Consider the following 19,906-nt stretch of genomic DNA (forward strand, 5'->3'; position numbering starts at 1 on the left):
GGCCAGGCAGGAGCTGGTGCTGGGAGGAGCCACCTTAAAAGTCAGTTCTCCCCAGCATCAACTCCGCACTGTTGTCTCTATCAGCTGGTCTGCACAGGGAGCTGGGTTTTAAACTGGATCCCCTTGCTGACCAGCTCCCCCTGCTCTCCAGTGCTGCTGCCTCTGATACAGAGGCAGCAGCAGTGTGGGAGAGCAAGGGGCTCCCAGGGAGTGGGGTTGGGAACGCACTTACTGCCGGCCCTGCCTCCAGGGAATAGTCATGTAACCACTAAGGGTATGTCTACACTACCCTCCTAATTCGAACTAGGAGGGTAATGTAGGCATACCGCACTTGCAAATGAAGCCCGGGATTTGAATTTCCTGGGCTTCATTTGCTTCATTTGCATGAAGCCGGCCGGCGCCATTTTTAAATGCCGGCAGTTCGAACCCCGTGCCGCGCAGCTACACGCGGCACGGAGTAGCTAGTTCATATTAGGCTTCCTAATCCGAACTAGCTGTACTCCTCGTGGAATGAGGAGTACAGCTAGTTCGGATTAGGAAGCCTAATCCGAACTAGCTACTCCGTGCCGCGTGTAGCCGCGCGGCACGGGGTTCGAACTGCCGGTATTTAAAAATGGCGCCGGCCGGCTTCATGCAAATGAAGCCCGGGAAATTCAAATCCCAGGCTTCATTTGCAAGTGCGGTATGCCTACATTACCCTCCTAGTTCGAATTAGGAGGGTAGTGTAGACATACTCTAAGAGATTTAATGCAGTTACACGACTATTCAGTTACAAGGTATGTAACATCCCTGGTAAATCCTAGGCACCCACGCAGCAGGTTGGGATGGACTGTGGGGGAGGCTAGTGTTCCCAATGAACACTATTTAGTCTTTATTAAAACTACACACTGGCCTAACTTCATTAAGTTTTTTAAGATGTTAATTACCATTAGGGATGTAAAAATGCATTTAAAAATGTAACCGTGTAACCCCTAAAAAATCAACACGTGCTGTGGGACCTGCAGTAGGCCCTCAGTGAAGCCTCCCCAAGAGTGGGACCAGGACTGTTGCCAGCCCCTCTCCCAGGGAGCCTACCTATAAACCTGTGGCAAGGGAGTGGTAGGGTTGCCAGGTGTCCAGTATTGACCCAGACAGTCCGGTATTTTTGCCTCCTGTCCGGAAAAAAAATCAGAAAATACTGAACATTTTTCTGATTTTTTCCCCTGCCAGGAGACAAAAATACTGGACACCTGGCAACCCTAAGACACACTCAGCAATCAGGCCCAGCCCCCCGCCAGTGCCCCTGCTTACCTGGTTCTGCAAGGAAGCTGCCTTCTGGCTTCAATCAATCCTAAAGACTTTTCTTAAAAGAGCCATGCTGTGATGATTTTTTTTTTCTCAACAACTTTCGGTGTCCTTCCCTCTCCCCCCCATCAACTTTGGTCTCCCCCCTCTTTTTTTCCTCAACAGAATTTTTTCCCTGGTGTGTTTTTCTTTTGGGGGGGAGGGGATGTTCAGTATTTTTGTTTAAACCATCTGGAAATCCTAGGGGATGGGGGCTGTCAGGCCCACCATGGACAGGGGCTGCTATGGCTCTGAAGCAGGCTGTGTATGCATTGTAGATCCATGGGGATCATAGAATCATAGAGTTGGAAGAGACCTCCGGAGGTCATGCCACTGAGCACACACACAAGATCTCTCTAGTCAGCAGGGGAACGAATTGAGGCAAATTATTTCTGGTTTGTTGGCAACGTCTCTCTTCAGTACCATTGTCCAATGTTCGTTTCTAAAGAGTTTTGCCCAGTATCTTAATGCATTTATTCAGCAAATGGGCCTGTTGATACAAACGTACTTTTGTAGCAAAACTTTCCAGTAACTTTTCACAACCACTCAAAACTCCTCTTCCAAGATTTTTAAATGCACCAAATTAAAGTAATTCTCCCCGTTCACTTGAAAAGTGAAAGTTGAGTGTTTCTTCCTTTCTTGATGAGAAACAGGCTTGTCAACGGGAGGGTAGAAGGAAGCAGTTGCTTCAGTGCCCGGCCACTGCTGAACCTTAAGGGGGGTAACCATACTGTGCTTCGGGCAACACTGATAGCCAACTGCCCTTGGCCCTGCCCCTTCCAGGAGCACAGAACCGCACGCACATACATCTTGCATGTGGGGCTCACGGCGTCTGTTGGCTCCACTGATGGGAGATGAAGGAAGAAGAGAATAAATTGTATTGGGATATGCATGAGCACTTACATAGCAGTTACATCTTGGCAGGTTAACTTCCTCCTTGCTGAATCTGTGCAAAGGGCTGTCTTTACTGGTACCTTATTTTTCTATAGCTGAGTTCTGGTAGGCAGGTAATGTAGTTGGTCTGTGTATTTTTCCATACAAGGTTCAAATGAATCGAAATTATTTAAAATTATAGCTTTCTTCAATGTAAGAGCTGGAATTTAGTAAACTGATTTCTTAATTTAAACCCAGATAGTTACATTTTATCACATGAAATAATTTTAAAAATACTTACCTGGCAATTTAGTCTTCAGAGCTTTTTTTTCCTCACACACTCTAGGGAGTAAATTTATCCCTCTTCTACAGATGAGGCAACTCAGGATCAAACCCTGCAAGTGCTTAACTTTACAAAAGTGAGGATTCTGCATGTGCTTAATGCTAAGCGGGAGCATAAATATGGGTAAGACGGGGGCCTAGAGCCAGTGTTCGCTGTAAGCTGTGCTTTTGGGCAGCTCTCCAGGAAAGAGTTAGTTGCCTCCCAGCTGATTAGCAGAGCACCCACAGCTGGCAGCATGTGTTTTTATTTGTGGTGCACATCTGCATGTGCCTCTGTGAACATAACAGAATTTATTCTGCTCATGGATGGAAAAAATTAATGGGAACCTTGCCTAGAACACACAGCTAGGTTGGCCAAATCCACAAAAGGTATCTGTGTCTAGGCCACAATTACAACTCAGGTGTCCCTACATCCCAGGCCTGTGAACAGATCATCTGACGTACAGCAAAGTTGAACTTAAAAAAAAAAAAAATTAAGCACATAGAATGTGGAGAAACAAGACCTGCTTGCCCAGGTTGGTGCTGGATCGCTAAGCTCTCTCTGTAATACAAGACTGGGTTACTGTTTTCTGCTTCGCTTTTCTACAAACACTGGCATAAATTTCAAAAGAGAATGAAAGCTTTATTCCCAAACCCCAGCAGCATCTCTCTGTGGGAATTGAGGTGACTACTCTTCCTTATAGAGCCACAAGCTGGATGTAAAATATTCTTTCTCTGGAGAGCTGCTTCTGGTGTGTGGGTTGTCCTTTGTTTTTTCTTGCTGTTTCATTTAGAAAGTTTCCCAAAGTTGAAGTGAGTTCCGGAGGCTAAGATCTAGAGTCCGTAATAGAGAAAAGGTGGAATTTTCTCAAGACAATGGGAAAGATGAATAGGGGCTTCCCAATGATGGTGGATTTGGGACAGTAACAGACACACTTCCATGTTTAAAATTAGCCCTTTTCTTTCACTTTATTTCAAATTTGTTGTTCTCCCCTAATTCAGTGGCACCAAAAGGTGCTACAAGTAAGTTTTTTACAATTTGAAAAAATGCAGGAATTTACAGATTAGCTAGCATGAGATTTTACCTGATCTGGGGGGAAAATATTACTTTCATTTTCTGTTTGGCCAACCCAACTCTCTTGACTTCCCTGAGAGGTAGATCAAGCCTGAAAGGGAGCAGTTGAAAACTTCCCCCAGTGCTAGAGGTCTGGGAGGAATATTCCTCAAAAAGCTACTGAGATACACATGTTGTCCACGCTGCAAAGAGTGCTATCTCTCAGTTGACTGAGGTTTTAAGGGGCTTGAGCGGCGGAACTACAAATAGCAGTGTGGCATCTTGCCATGAATAGATTGCTGGAAGGAGGTGGTGCTGTGAGTAGGTAACAGGTCTGCCTGGGGAGTAGAAGCCTTCCGCCCAGATCTCACCCTCAGAAGCCTTCCCCAGACGGATTGGGGATGCTAGGGGCCTTGGTTTGCTGCCCCCATAAAAGGAATTGAGTGGACAATACCCCCCTGTGTCTGAAGCCCAGAAAGGGAGGTATGTGGACCCACCAGGAGAGGTTAAAATGATAAGCATGGAGGGAATGCTCTGAGAGGGCTTAGCCAGCTATACGTACAACACGAGACACAGAGGAGAATTTGACTCAGTTTCTACTTCTGAGCCATGGAAGCAGAAATTGGCTTCTCCTTTCCAGGTTTATCTAATACTCAGCAAGGGAATCTAGCACCTGATTCCCTTGAACAGGAGCACTCAGCTTTAATTTGAGCTGCTGTTACATTATATCTCCAAAACCAAATAGTGATCCATTGTAATTTGTTGTAGAAAAAGTAGGATAAAATTGATTAACAAATGCTGGCATCTTCCCAGTGCTAGAAGGGAATGGCATCACTATTTTCAACCATCATTACTAGTTGTTTGGGGGGTTTTTTTGTTTGTTTTGGTTTTTAGCTTTTTTCCGGTGTGTCTACGCGGCAGGGCTTAACTCAAAATAAGCTACACAAATTGCGTATCTTATTTCGAAATAGGGAGCATCTACACAGCACTTATTTCGAAATAGAGCACTCTTAACTCCAACTCCTGTACCCTTATTGTATGAGGAATAAGGGGAGTCAGAGGAAAAATCCTCCAGCATAACAGTATTTTGACAGGATTTCAAAATAACTGCCTCCTGTGTAGACGCAGACTAAGTTATTTCAGAATAGTGCTAGTTATTTCAAAATAGTGTTGCAGTGTAGACATACCTTCTAAAAAGAAGGCCATAATATTGCACTGGTGCTTTCCCCACAGAAACAAAGGGTACGTCTAAACTACATGCCTCTGTCAGCAGAGGCATGTAGATTTGTTTGTTCAGCAAAGGCAAATGAAGCCACGATTTAAATGATCGCGGCTTCATTTACATTTACATGGCTGCCGCGCTGAGCCGACAAACAGCTGATCAGCTGTTTGTCGGCTCGTGCGCTAGTCTGGACGTTCCCCCTGTCGACATCAAAACCCTTTGTCGGCAGCCCCAGTAAATCTCATTCCACGAGGAATAACGGGGCTGCCGACAAAGGGCTTTGATGTCGACAGGGGGAATGTCCAGACTAGCGCACGAGCCGACAAACAGCTGATCAGCTGTTTGTCGGCTCAGCGCGGCAGCCATGTAAATGTAAATGAAGCCGCGATCATTTAAATCACGGCTTCATTTGCCTTTGCTGATCTGTCTAATCTACCTGCCTCTGCCAACAGAGGCATGTAGTCTAGACACAGCCAAAGAGTGGATCAAAAGGGAAAAACAGAACAAAGGCACCCCAACTTTTCTTCATTATGTGGGACAGTCCTATAATATGGATCCAGATATCTTCTAATCACATAAACTGAAAATTGTTCCACTTTACTGTCACCATTTACAGAATTGATCAGGTTGTTACTGGCTGTGGAACTTCCATTGAGCTGAGAGCAGTGATGGCTGAAATAGGGTGGTTCTGAGTATAAAATGTCAGGAGATAAATCTGTGGGGTGTTTTCTCTGATCACTATGAAATTGCTGCTCACTGTGGACATAAGTAAACCCACATGGGTATATGACTCAGTGAGAAAAACTGGGGGCTTAGGAAGCTGTGTCTAGCAGTACATACAATCTTGCAGAGGTGTGATCAAAATGAAAAATGCCTCTGAGACTCAGTACTGGGTACACTATAGCACTGCCACACCAGGTCCATGCTCAGAAGGGGTCAATAACGACTATTTGGGGGCCCAAAATGTTAATCTGGCCCTGCTTGGGAAGGAATCTGAGCTCTGAATCTCTAGATCTTGGAATCCAGATTCTAGCCCACGTGGGAATGTCTGCACTGATATTTTTAGCCCTATGAGGCAGAGTCAATTGGCTGGGGCGCTCAGATTTGTGCCTCAGGTTTTTCTGTTCAGTGTAGACTTACCCACCGGGACATAGACTGTGGCCTTGTGTGCACTATGAGATACGTTGAATTTAAGGTCTGTTTTTAGCACCTGATTTTGTAAAGTTGAAGGTGCATGTCTCCACTGTGCACAAGAATTCAATGTAGTTCGAAGTAGTGCGTCTCCAGTAGGGTGGCTATCTTCCACTTGGAGAACGATGCATTATGGGTAGCTGTCCCACAGGTCTTGCTGACCCTTTGCATTTGGTTTATGCTCCCAGTGCACTTTGGCACCAAAACTATGCAGCAGGTGATTCTATGTACATGCCACCAGCATGCCATAATGCACTTATCTCCTCCCTCCCACCTTCACTTGAAAGCAACAGCAAACAGTCTTTTCATGTCCTTTTTCCCTCTGATTATCCATGCAGATGCCATAACACAGTAAGCATGGAACCCGTTCAGCAGTGAAGTATTATGGGAATCATATTAACCATTGTGCACAGTATGCTGGAGTATATCCAGAGTGTAGCTAGGGTCTTCCAGAATTGTAAGACTCTCGTGAAGCCATGAACATACTCCTCTTTGAAGCACTTGTGTTGAACAACTGGCAAATGCTACTGACATTCAATCCCCTTGACACAGTGGGACATCGATTCTGGTACCGTGAGAGAAGTACAGACTGGTGAAATGCAGAGTTATGGAGCTACGTGATGATCAGCACTGGCTGCAAAACTTTCACATGCATAAGGCCACTTTCATGGCAGTTTGCGAATTACTTTTCCCCACCCTGAAGCACAGGAATATCACAATGAGACTCACTCTGACAGTGAAGATGTGAGTGGCAATAGCCCTGTGGAAGCTTGCAACACCAGACAGCTACCCGTCAGCTGGGAATCAGTTCAGTGTGGGGAAATCTCCAGCGGGGCTGTTGTGAGCCAACTAATACAGTAATCAATACTCTTCTGCTATGGAGGGTTGTGACTCTGGGAAACGTGAAGGACATAGTGGAGAGCTTTGCCGCAATGCGGTTCCCTATCTTGGCACCCAGCCACCTTGCCAATGGGTACATAACCCGCAAGGGGTACTTCTCGATGGTGTGCAGGTGCTGTTGGATCACAGCTGGATGGTGCTGGATGTTTCACTGACATCAACATGGGATGGTCGGGAACAATGCATGATGTGTGCATCTTTAGGAACTCCTGTCTCTTCAGAAAGCTGCAAGCTGGTCCTTTTGTCCCAGACCAGAAAAATAACGGAGGCACTGAAACCCCAACAGTGATCCTGGGATACCCAGCCTATCCCTTGCTGTGCAGAATGGTGGTAGAATATGCTTTTGGGAATTTAACGGGAAGGTTTTGCAGTCTGCTGATTAGGTTAGACCTCCACAAAAGCTCCAGTTTCATTGTTGTGGCAGCCTTCTGTGTGCACCATAATATTTGAGAGAATAAGGGGGGAAATTATGTGGCAGGATGAGGGGAGAGGGTCAAGGCACAGTGCCTAGCTAGACATTTTGAGCAGCCAGACACCAGGGCAATAGGGAGAGCACAGCAAAGGGCAGTGCAAATTAGAGAAGCTTTGAAAAATAGATTTATGAATGGCCGGATGGCAATATGAGAGTCATGCATGTTGCTTGAATGAGGTGCCCCTGCATTAAGTGTATTTGCCTGTAAACTGCATAGTTCCCCGCCCGCCCCCCCCCCCCCCCCCCCCCCACACACACACACAGTAGGGTCAGGAAAGGAGTTCAGGGTGGGAGCTTTGGAGGAGAGCAAGGAGGACAGCCTTTTGTTCCGGGACCCATCCCAGCAGTGTGAGGCTGCCCTTAAGTCTTCTCCCTCAGCCACATTCTAGGGCCCCTGGAAGAGGAGAATATGGAACTCGGTGCGGAGGGAATGTGGCTCTGCAAAGGCAGAGGAGGTGCCTGTGCATGCAGCTGTCCTGTAAGGCCGCCACAACATGAAGACTTTCTCCTTGTTCATCATTTCCAGTTCGCAGCCCACTGGCCTGTTCTCATGCTCCACTCACATCTCCTGCAGCAGTGTATTCCTCCACTCACTTAATCGCTCCCTGTCCCAGTGGGCGGGTTGCACTTGCTCCTTGTACATGTCATCCCTAGTAGGTTTTCCCCTGTGGATTTGTGCTAGCCAGGCAGCTGGTGGAGCTGGGGGAGTGTGCAGCATGGTCCCTGCTGAATCCGCGGTAACAAAAAGTGAAGGGCTGACTTTACAGGAGATACATTTTTTTAGCGTAAAACCTAGTCTCTTAGTATAAAAGGAAGGTCTGTCTACAGACAATAGGGATGTATTATACTTTTAAGTGTCCACTATGCAGCAGGTACACCACAGAGATCTTGGGGAGCAGCTGGACTCAGTTTGTGGCAGGCATAGTAAGGGGCAGGCTGGGGCTTGAGCCAGTGGGGAAAACGGGATCCTGATACGGTGGCAAGGCAGCATAGGGCAAGGGCTCATTCCGTGCCCATGTGTTTGACACCCCCTGTTGGCCAGGAGAGTGCAACTTTTCCTTCCTGCAAAACCATGCGGGTGGGAGGGGGTCAAGAGTCTTCTGCTACATCTTCCTCAGCTCCTTTAATTTTACGCAGCACTGCCAGGCATCCTTAGTGTATCCTTTCCCCTCCACGCCCTCTGTGTTTTTGGCATAGATCTCTTTTTTTCTGAATCAAACCCTTAAAGTCGGTAACAGTGTTGGTGATGTGGATGCATTGTTTGGAAAATCGACCTCACATAAATTTGACCTAAACTTCCAGTGTAGACCAGGCCTGTGGGAAGGAATGTGGGTTCTCAAAGAAGTTGCTTCTCTCCGGCTACGTCTACACTGGCATGATTTTCCGAAAATGCTTTTAACGGAAAACTTTTCCGTTAAAAGCATTTTCGGAAAAGCATGTCTAGATTGGCAGGATGCTTTTCCGCAAAAGCACTTTTTACGGAAAAGCGTCCGGGGCTTTTTTGCGGAAAACCGCGTCTAGATTGGCCACGATCGCCATTTTTGCGATTGGGGCTTTTTTGCGGAAAACTACTATGCTGTTTACACTGGCCCTCTTGTGCAAAAGTCTTTCGGAAAAAGACTTTTGCCTGAATGGCAGCAGCATAGTATTTCCGGAAAAGCACTGACGATCTTACATGAGATCGTCAGTGCTTTTCCAGAAATTCAAGCGGCCAGTGTAGACAGCTGGCAAGTTTTTCCGCAAAAGCAGATGATTTTGCGGAAAAACTTGCCAGTCTAGACACAGCCTCCTTGTATTGTAAAGGGTAGGACTAGGATTAACCACAAGGTTGCCCTAGTGAACTGATGCAGTATTGTGTCTGGTTGCTGAATGCTGATTGGTAGGGAGGAAGGGTATTAAAGGAAATTACTTGCCGGCCTTTAAAAATTGAGGCTAAATTTCACTCCTCCATTGCCATAGTTCTAAGATTTGTTCTCTCTTTCCTGGGACTGGTCTCCCTGTTGTGGGTTATTTTGTGTAAAGTCCACAAGGAAATAGGCATCAGACTAGAAATTAGGGCAAGAGTATGGAAAGTAACTGAACAGTAGAGTTATAACCCTTTTATATCTTTGATTTATACGTGTGATTGTTTTTTTACATTATAGTATTAAGTAGCTTGTACTGGCTAAATAGCAGTTCAGCAGAAAAGGACCTGGGGATTACAGTGGATGAGAAGCTGGATATGAGTCAACAGTGTGCCCTTGTAGCCATGAAGTCTAATGGCATATTAGGGGGCATTGGGAGGAGCATTGCCAGCAGATTTAGGAAAGTTATTATTCCCCTTTATTTGGCACTGGAGAGGAGTATTGCATCCAGTTCTGGGTCCCCGACTTATAGAAAGGATCTGGACCCATTGGAGAGGGTCCAGTAGAGGGCAACCAAATTGTTTAGAGGGCTGGAGCACATGACCTATGAGGAGAGGCTGAGGGATTTGGGCTTATTTAGTCTACAGAAGAGAAGAGTGAGAGGGGGATGTGATAGCAGCCTTCAACTTCCTGAAGGGAGTTTCCATAGAAGATGGAGAAAGGCTGTTCACAGTAGTGACAGATGGCAGAACAAGGAGCAATGGTCTCCAGTTACAGTGGGGGAGGTCTAGGTTGGACATTAGGAAAAACTATTTCATTAGGAGGGTGGTGAAGCGCTGGAATGGGTTCCCTGGGGAGATGGTGGAATGTCCAACCCTAGAGGTTTTTAAGTCCCAGCTTGACAAAGCCCCAGCTAGGATGATTTAGTTGGGGATGGTCCTGCTTTGGGCAGGGGGCTGGACTTGATGACTCCTGAGGTCTCTTCCAGCCCTAGGATTCTGTGAAAGTGCATAGAAAATAAGACAGCTTTGTTCATTCTACTCACCCCAAAAGCTTACCTACAAGCACAGTCAAATGCAAAAACAGAATAAAGAACATACGGGTTTAAAATGGAAAGGTTGCAACAACCAGTGAATTGCAAGTGAAGATAATTTAACCAAGTGGCAATTTATCCCCACTGTAGTTAGCATTTTGGTAAATCTGGTAAACCTGTGTTGCAGTTACATTGTTGTGCATTTGTTCAGATGTTGCTACTGATGCAGTCTTTGGTAGACCTATTCATAGGAAGATTTATGCTTTTGGTAAGACCTGGGCAATTGCAGTGAGGGGCACCGTATAGAAAGACTGCTTTCTAACTGTCGGTCTCTGTCTCCTGCCTGGGGCACGGCAGCAGTGTGCTAACCCCCACATCTACCTTGCAGAAATGGCAGTGCATAGAAGATGCCAGTGGGAAGCTCAAGCTGCACAAGTGCAAAGGGATGGCTCACCTGGCAGCCGCTAGCAGCAGCAAGGGCCTCTCCAATCTCATGTCCAAATATTACAGCAGGAAAAGCGACGACTGTAACTGCGAGGAAAACGAATACAAGCTGAGCTCTGTGGGACAGAGAAAGAAACTCTTCTCCAAGAAACGTAAGTGACTGTGCTGCCTCCGTGTCATAGAGAAAAAGCTTCCTCTTGGCTCATGGTAGTGGTTTCAAGTGTGGGGGCCTAATGTTAGAGAGCCTGGGTCTACATGGAGGTCTCCGAAGAAGTGGTTTGATTTTCAGGGGTGCTGAGTGCCAACAGCTGCTACTGAGACTGATTCAGGTGTGCAAGTGCAGATTTAGCTGTTTCACATTAGACTCTCAAAGTTGAACCTGTCCTCTGTCTGAAGAACCCAAGGATTCCTTGGGAGTAAAATGCTTTGTCACAAGGGTTCTTTGGGAATAAAATAGTTTGAAGTTTTGCTATCCAAAGCAGGGCCCTATAATGGCTTCTTTGGGACCAGGAATTGCCTCTCAGCATTAGTCTGTGAATTTGTTTGATCATCCCATCCGGGTGGAGTATGTATTTTGTCTACATCCAGAAGCTTCTCTTAGGGATGTGGTTATGGCTGTCAGCTTCTGGGATGCAACTTGTAGCATGAGAAAAGCCTAAAGCATCTGATTTCCCACTGTCTTCATCTCGTTTAGTCACATGCACCCATACAAATGGAATTTAAAACAGCCACTTGGATTCAGCAGGGTTTGTAGCTTATTAGCTCAGGTGCAAAGCCTATATGAGATTAATCAGTAGCTATCCAGGCCCATTGCCTCTAGCTGCTCAAGGAACATCTACACTTCCAAAAAAAAAACCCTACAACAGCAAGTTTAAGGACCTGGGTCAACTGCTCACAGGGCATGCACGGCGGGACTACAATCAGCAGTATAGACTTCCCTGCTGAGGTTGGAGCCTGAGTGAGGAAACCCGGTGAGAAGGGTGATTCCAGATCCCAGGCTTTGCCCCAAGTAGGAATGTGTACACTGCTGCCTTTAGCCCCCTAGTTAGAGATGTTAGATAACGGGTAATTGAGTGGTCGTCTAACCCTGGGGTCGAGGCCGGCAGCCAGTGCACTCCTGGCCCCACTCCTGGGGAGTCTCCTGCCAACCTGCAGCTCCTGTTTGTCAGAGGCTGGAGAAGGATGGCAGGAGACAAATCACTTGATCATTGTCTTCGGTCCACCCCCTCTGGGGCACCTGGTGCTGGCCACTGTCGGCAGACAGGCTACTGGGCTAGATGGACCTTTGGTCTGACCCAGTACGGCCGTTTTTATGTTCCTGCCTCTGTATAAGAAGCAGCAGTGCAGGGTGGCGTGGGGAGCCGGTCAGCAACGGGAGCCAGTTTAAAAAACCAGCTCCCCCATGCTGCTGCCTCTGGCACAGAGGCAGCAGCATGGGGTGGAAGCAGCCCCCATCTGTGCTCTGACCTCTGCAGACAGGCTGCTGCCGTGAAGCCCCTGGCCGCAGGGGTTGGGGCACAGACCGGGGCTGCTTCCACCCCATGCTGCTGCCTATGTGTCAGAGGCTGCCACGGACAGAGGCTGCTTCATGGTAGCCTCCCCTGACCTCTCCCTCCCTGCTGCTGCCTCTGATATAGGCAGCTAATGGGGGGTGGGACTGGCGGCACTGGCTCCTGCTCTCCCCCACTTGCTGCCTCTGATACTGCAAGTTGGGGGAGGGAAACGCATGTATTTGACAAGATTAACCAACAAACGTAGGTTTACTGGTTAATCTTATGAACTACAGGTTGACATCCCTACCCATAATACAAGCCACTTGAGCCTGAATCAATTGACCTTAGCAATCAGTGCCACAGGTGGTTTTTGGCAGTGTGGGTGTATCCTCAGAATGATCGTGTCAGTAATACACCGACCACTGTGTTTCCTTGGGATGCCTGATCTGGTGCTGGGAGCAGTGAAGCAGTGTTTAACACATTTTTTAAAAGACATTAAAAAAGACATTTTTGACTACTGATGAAGGCACAGTCCTCCCAGCTCTGGGGAATAAAATCCTTTCTCTATGCACCAGGCAAGAAAGGCACTTGAGGCACCTGAGGACCAGCCAGGAGAACTGCCTTGTGCTTCCCTGCAGTCAGGGCTCCTGACCCTACTCTGAAGAGTGCATAGAGGTCCTGGCCCCTCTTGATCTCCCTGCAGGGACTGCTAATTAGTTCTCATTGTTTGCACTTTTAATGATGAGGACACGTGTCCCAGTGGAGATTTGCACTTAAGCCAGTTTGTTCATTTTTTAATCTTTTTTTTTAAGTAAAGTAGTTCCAAAAAGAAAAAAAACAGAAAACAAAAAATTCAGCTGATCCATTGAACATCAAAGTGGTTGTGCCCTCAGGGCCTATCCATTTTCAGTTGGCACCCATGGTGCTATACCATATGTTTTCATAACTGCATCAACTTTTTCAGAGAAAAAGTACTTGTAATGACCTCCTTCTCATCTGTCTCTGCCATGGGTTACCAACAGAGAATGAACCCGGGACTTTCAGTGCTAATCACTTGAACTAAAGGAGTAGCCCTGTTAGCAATAGTAGTACTTTTATCTTACTACTGCTAATGCGAGGAAACAGGTTATATCCTAAACCACTAGTTTAGAGAGCCCTGCAGATCTGCAGGTATCTGCATCCATGGCTCATTTTTGCAGATGTGGATGCAGATACAAATTTTGTACCTAGAACCCTACAAATCTGAGGATATCTTCTTTCATCTCCAGGTACGCAGCTCATTTTTACATATAGAGATGTGGATACAAATTTTGTATCCATGCAGGGCTCTAGTAACTTACAAATGCTTAAAGTGCCTGTGGTACCGGTGGTTCCAGTTTATAGTAGCTGCTGCAGTACTTGGGGCCAGTGGGGCCCGTAGAATTGCGGGGCCCCTGGGCAAGCTGTGGGGGGCAGCTTTGCACTTGCAGAAGGGGCAGGTCTGGGGCAGCGAGCCCTCAGTACTGCCCAGACCGCACTGTGCTCCCTCCCGCAGTCCATAGCACTGCCTGGAGCATGCTGCCCAGGGCTCCAGAAGTGACTTAAAGCGCCGGAGGCTCCAGCAGCCGCCACTGACACAATGGCAGTTGGAAGCCCCAAGCCCTTTTGAACAGCCAGGCCCTAGGGCAGGTGCCCCCTCGGCCCTCCCTGACCCTTCCCCCCTCATTGATGAACCTGCCTGGGGCAGACTGTTACTGCAGTAATTCATTTTTAATAAAGGTGTGTTCTACCAGCTGCTTACTTGTCTTTTCCTCTTGCTCAACCAACAGCACTAAGGTTGATTCTTGACCAGAGATCGAATCCAAAGGGGGTAATTCGATTTCTAGTTTCCGAGACAGAGACTGGGTGCTTTTCCACAAAGCCCATTCACTGGCTCTAGCTTTTAACTGGAATCAGACTACTGTCTATATTTGAAGCACATGGTCTAAGTATAGATTAGAGGGAAACGGCAGTTCAGAATTATTCTTCATCTGCAATGTCGCTTTCGTCTTACTCCACAAATGCAGGGCCTTAATTATTTAATAGATTAGTCTTTCTCTATAATGACCTGGCACAAGCTGCAAACAAGGAGTTTAAATTGATTTATATTTGGCTTGCAGGATGGTTAGTAACAACTAAGTTGATTTTTTTAGGTGAATAAAATAGCTGGTTCCAGGATGAAATTACACAGCTACACTTGCTGTTTAAATATGTGGCACAGCAGATAATCTTTAAATACTGCTAGAAACTGCCACTCAGTTAACTTTTTAAAGGCACAAAAAAGAGAGTTCAGTTACACGGACAGGTAACAGGCTTTTAAATACAATTTTGTTCTCCAGATTAAGTGGGGACAACATAATAATGTTAAGTGCATCTGCACAATACTTCATAGACATTAACCAATCTTCACAACATCCCTAGATGGTGGTTTGGTGTATAATTACATCTGTTTTACCTATGAGAGGCTCAGAAGCAAACAAGCAAGTTTAGGTTGCAAAGGAAGTTGGCACTAGCACTAGAATTAGAATCCCGGAATTTTGGTTCCCAATGATACACTCAGAAGAGGGACACGTTCTTTACGTGATAAGACATTAACTGAGAGTTAGGAGAGGAAAAATTTCAGCTTGTTCATGGAAAACATTTTCTGCCCGGTGTAGGTAAGTGTGTTACAAGTCTTAAGGAGTATTCAGAATGAGACAGGATAAACTAGTAGAAGTAGAGCATCATCTCCCCAGATCAGATGAGATGGTGGACAAAGTTGGCACTAAAAAGAGCACCTCTGAGTCATGAAGACATACAGTACAAGCCTTGTTACCGGGCACTTTAGTATCTGGAAAGCTCTGTTAACCTGCATCTACCATAGATAGCAATACAATTCCCCATTCAGTTAACTGGAAACATTCTGGCAGCCATCCCGGCACCATTTTCCAGTGCTTGGGGAAGTCATGTTTGCAAACATGCAGCACTAAAGGCTGTTCTTGTCTCCCTTCTGAGTACAGTACTGCCATCACCGGATATTGTATTATCTGACCCATCCTGCAGCTATGGCTAGCAGTGCTTCAACAATAGGCAAAAGACAGAAAAGAAAATGTGTTCTGTTGACTCAGAAATTGGACCTAATTAGGCACCTTGAAAGAGGAAAAAACAGGAGCCACTTGTCGCAAGGGTTTAGCATTGGCTCATTGACAGTCTACTATATTAAGGTGTGGAAGGCAAAACCGATGAAATTCATGTCAAGTGCTGAGACAAGCAAAGCAATTGAGAAATACCATATTTTGCCCAAACCAAAATTGGAACAGTTAGAGAACATGCTCTACTAATGGTTTTCATTGACATATTCTGAGGGAGCTCCAATTTCTGGCCCAATGTTGATCAAAAAGGCCAAGAACATTTATCGGCAGATGGAAATTACCAAGACCTTAGTTTTTTCTGGTGGTTGGTTGGCATGCTTTAAGATGCAACATGGTACCAGAAGGCCTGATGTCTTTGGAGAGAAACAGTCTGCTGATCGTGAAGCCGCAGAAAAATAGTGTGTTTGGGAGCATGGCAATAACCCCAGAGAACATCTACAATGCTGATGAAAGGGGACTCTTCTGGTGTTGCATGATGTCTTGAACCCTTGCTGGTTCAGGTGAGATTGGTGTGCCTGGATTCAAAAGGAACAAGGACCATCTCTTGGGCTACTGCTGCACAGCGTCTGGAAACTTTGATCATCTTATTCTGCTCAGGAAGTCATGCAGCTGCACATTATCCACAATTTCCTCAAGAGAAGGCAAGTGACTTGCAGGCAGGCAGATATCCGCAAGATGCTTCAAAAAAGTCTGCAGCTTATGGCACTGGTCCAGCACCATAACCTCAACAGCAGACGCTGTTACTATTGATGACCCTGAGGCCTTGTCTTCACTCCGCCAAAGATCAATGCTGCCATGATCAATCTTGTGGAGTTCAGTTTAGCGAGTCTAATTAACACTCGCTAAATCAAACTCAGAGGGTGCCCCTCTTGGTGTCCAGTACTCCTCCTCTTGTGAGGAATAAGAGAAGCTGTTGGGAGAATTTGCTCCCATCAGCCTCCCACTGTGGGGACACCGCCAAGCTCGGCTTAACGTAAGCTGACTCCAGCTATATATTGTACATAGCTGGAATTGAGTACTTTAAGCTGAACTGCCAAGTCTAGTGTAGACCTGGCCTGAGGCAGTAGAGGAACAGTAAATTACAGTATTGTATACAATAATAATGTTAAAAGTTGTACTGTTAAGTATGGTTATTTCATTTCTTAAACATTTTTGTGTTCAGAAAAGCTCCATTAACTGGCATATTTACTTAATCCGCCACCTCCATTTCCCATGCATGCCAGATAACAAAGCTTGTTCTGTACTGAACTTCTGTGTTAGCCTGGAGTGTCTGGGCATAGGATATAGAATCTCAGTTTAGGAACACAGGCCCCAAGTCAGCAAAGCACTTAAGTATCTGCTTAAATTGTTGAAGTAGAGCCATAATTGGTGATATTTTTCCTTTGGCCCCTCTCTTTATTTAAAAACAAACAACCATGATTTTAAGTTCAGGTATAGTCATTGTTTGAAAAATAAATTGTTAATACAGAGGAATGACTTTTAAAAAATTGAGCAGGATTGTGAAATGGATACCATGGTGACTTCTCTCGCAAATGGGATCATTACGTTTGCTTGTTTCTTGAGTAAAACAGTGTGTTCTGATGCTTTCCTTTTCCTACAGCCAGTCTTAACAAGGAATGGAGTTGGATGGAATGAGTTAGCTAGGATCAGTTGAGATGGTCTGTCTGGAATGACACCAGGAATTCTTGCATATGCACATTATTACCTAGTAAATCACACCATGAAAGCAGGCAGGCACAAAGTGACACAGGCCAAGGTAACTTTCCAATTTGTTATTTTAAACAGCCTAAGTAGAGAGTTGTTAGGGCGGAAGAAAACATTATAACTGAAAGTGGAGCCTTTTCTCCACCAGAGTGAAAAAATCTGACAAAAAGGTGATCAGATGCTAGTGTTGGATAATTGGATATTTATGACATATTTCAAGTTTCTTAGGCTGGGCAGAACTGGAATAAATATGTACTCTGTTACAGACTGTGCTGAATTGGGTAGAACGCAGAATCATGGAGAACAATGTCATGTGCCAGAAAATAGATACAGGACCTACTATTGGGTGCCCGGGCATGGAAAATCAGACTTCAAGCCCATTCCTGTCCCTGGCAAATGCTGCTCACTAAAACAAAGAGCACGGTTTAAAAATTAAAATAACAGTTCCAAACTGAGTTAGATACCTGACCTTCCCCTGTCAGCAAGAGCAAGTAAATTTTGAGGTAGAGATACTCGGCTGCTAGGCCTAGACGCTAGGTGCACATGTCATGCATATACGTTTATAGCTAACCTGAAGTTGCTTTTTCTATGTTGGGTGCAAAGAAAAAGGACTTTCAGCAGTGTGTGTTTTTGGCGTGTGCTTGCTTTTTAGTGAGAGTCCGGGGATGTTCTCTGAATAATTTGCATTTCTCTGTCCTCTTAATTTCCTTTGGATTTTAGATGGTTTGTGATTGTGTATTAAAAAATGAAACAAAGATCTCTGGAAGAAAATTTAAGAGACTCTGGTAAGCTATCTTACACAGCTGTCTTATGGTGTATAAAATTACTCTATATAACAAATGTGGTATAGATCTGCCCCTACTGTGAGGCAATAATAGCAGTTACAAATGTGCATGGTGTACTTTTGCTTCTCTTTGTATAACTTAGCAAACAGGAAGGAAGGAGCATTGTACAAATGTTAATATATTTCCATTGTAACTTCCACGAGACTTGTTTTACTTGAAGATCAGATCCCACTGTGTGGCAAAATCTCCATATTTTAAGACACAGTCTGGTATTATTAGGGGGGAAAACACCTGAACATCAATTACCGAGGGTATGTCTAGAATACACGTTTCTTTCGAAAGAAGCTTTTTCAAAAGAGATTGTCTGGACAGCCACAACTTTTTCAATTTGGGGTAAAATTTTGAAAAGCATTTAAGTCACTAGAGGCCAAATTTTAAGACATTTAGGCCCTTAAAGATGCAAATAGATGCTTTTGAAAATAATGCTAAGCACTTGGGTGCTTAATTCCCTGGGGAAATCTCAATAAGCATCTAACCGCATGTTTTGGTTCCTGAATAGTTTTTAAAATGTGGCACTAGGAGCTTAAGGCACTTATGTAAAATTTTCAAAAGTACCATTGTCCAAAACTCTGTGAAAATATATTAATGATGATAATAATAATAGGAAACATTTGGCTGACAGCAGTTTTTTTTCCTTATGGCTCATTCAAGTAAAAATAAATTCCCTGTGGTTAAAATCCATTAGCAGAATACTTGCTTCTAGTAATAATCTAAAAGATTTTTCCATGGTCATTTATGAAATGGAAAATACATCAGCTCCAAACTACCTATGCAGAACGGGTAGCAGCAGGGAAGCGCAAGTGCTTTCTGCCTTTCACTTATGCCCCTGCTATATGGCCAGATTTCTGCTTTTGCCACATACAGCAGTTTACAGTACTCAGTCATCCTTCAGAGAACAATCACTCCAAAGTGATCTCAGTGCTAAATCATGAGCTTGGCAGGTGGAAACTAGTAATAAGGCTTGAATGATGGCTTGCAGGAAGTTATGCATAGCTGAAGGCTGTACATGTTTATGCCAGATACGAAGTTTAGGATTTAATAAATCAGTACCTTGTTTCTTTATGTAATTGAATAATTATTCCAGGTGCAATCATGCATGCTCACCACCTATTGCTGACATCTCAGATGCTGCTACTTTTTTGCTACCAAAAAAATAACTCAGGAAAGAATTGATTGGTTTAGCCTTCAGTTTAGCTGAAGCAATCCTGGCTGGAGCTTTGTACCTGCCCCCAACATGAGAGAGACAGACCCAGGCTGAGGGACACAAGAAGAGAAAGATGGTAATTGTGGAGAGATGGTGTAATGATGAGTGATTAGTTTCTTTTAGCATAGATGGAGTTCTCCAAACTCAGTTTCTAGCTTCAGCTTTGAAGATGTAATCACATAATAATACAGGCAAGATATCAGCCCGCTTCTGAGGAAGAGACATAGAGAAAGAGCTGTAAGATTTCTGGGCCTTCCCAGAGCAGAGGCTGCCAAACCTGGTAAGAAAATGCTAAGAAGGGAGTGTAGACATTTAAAGACTGATATTCAGAGGCCCTGGTCCCACTTTCTCTCTGTGTGTGCACGCACATGTGTTTGTACAGGCAAATGAATTGGACAGCAAACTTAGTAGTTATGGGAGCAAATCAAGTGGTTAGGCATGTAACTCAAGATTTGTGCCCCAATTCACTTGGCAACAGGGAGGCTCAGCCTCAGATTCATCACTTAAAATATTTAAAACATTCCACCAGGAATAGTTGGCTTTTGGGACAAATCACAGTATTAGATGCTCTGGCCCAGCACTGTGGCTAGTGAATCATGTTACCAGTGACAAAAACATATGACTTGATTGTGAGCTTGCCTATGCTCGATCCAGTCACTCTTCATCAGGTGAGACTGGGAATGGCTGCAATGGAGATGTTCTCTCCTGTGTTCTGAGGGTAAGAAGGTTCTTCAGGAACACATGTAGGGTGAGCTTCCCTGCAGCTGTGTGCTAAAGGCCAGTGCACCAGGTGAGTACATGAAGTTCACAGGGAAGAGAAACTCTTGTCTGGCA

At 45.2% G+C, this 19,906-nt stretch overlaps 1 protein-coding gene across 8 annotated transcripts in view; it reads left to right on the forward strand.

The window, feature by feature from the left end:
- The window catches only part of SULF2 (sulfatase 2), a 322,126-nt gene that overhangs the window by 280,654 nt on the left and 21,566 nt on the right, over nt 1–19,906 (forward strand). For all 8 annotated transcript variants that reach the window (XM_075901571.1, XM_006132193.4, XM_075901569.1 and 5 more), the window contains one exon: nt 10,622–10,829. In XM_075901571.1, the coding sequence (XP_075757686.1) occupies nt 10,622–10,829 (208 nt within the window). The remainder of the gene's footprint in view (nt 1–10,621; nt 10,830–19,906) is intronic.

The sequence above is a fragment of the Pelodiscus sinensis genome, chromosome 18 (genome assembly GCF_049634645.1).
Source record: "Pelodiscus sinensis isolate JC-2024 chromosome 18, ASM4963464v1, whole genome shotgun sequence".
NCBI classification, from domain to species: domain Eukaryota; kingdom Metazoa; phylum Chordata; order Testudines; family Trionychidae; genus Pelodiscus; species Pelodiscus sinensis.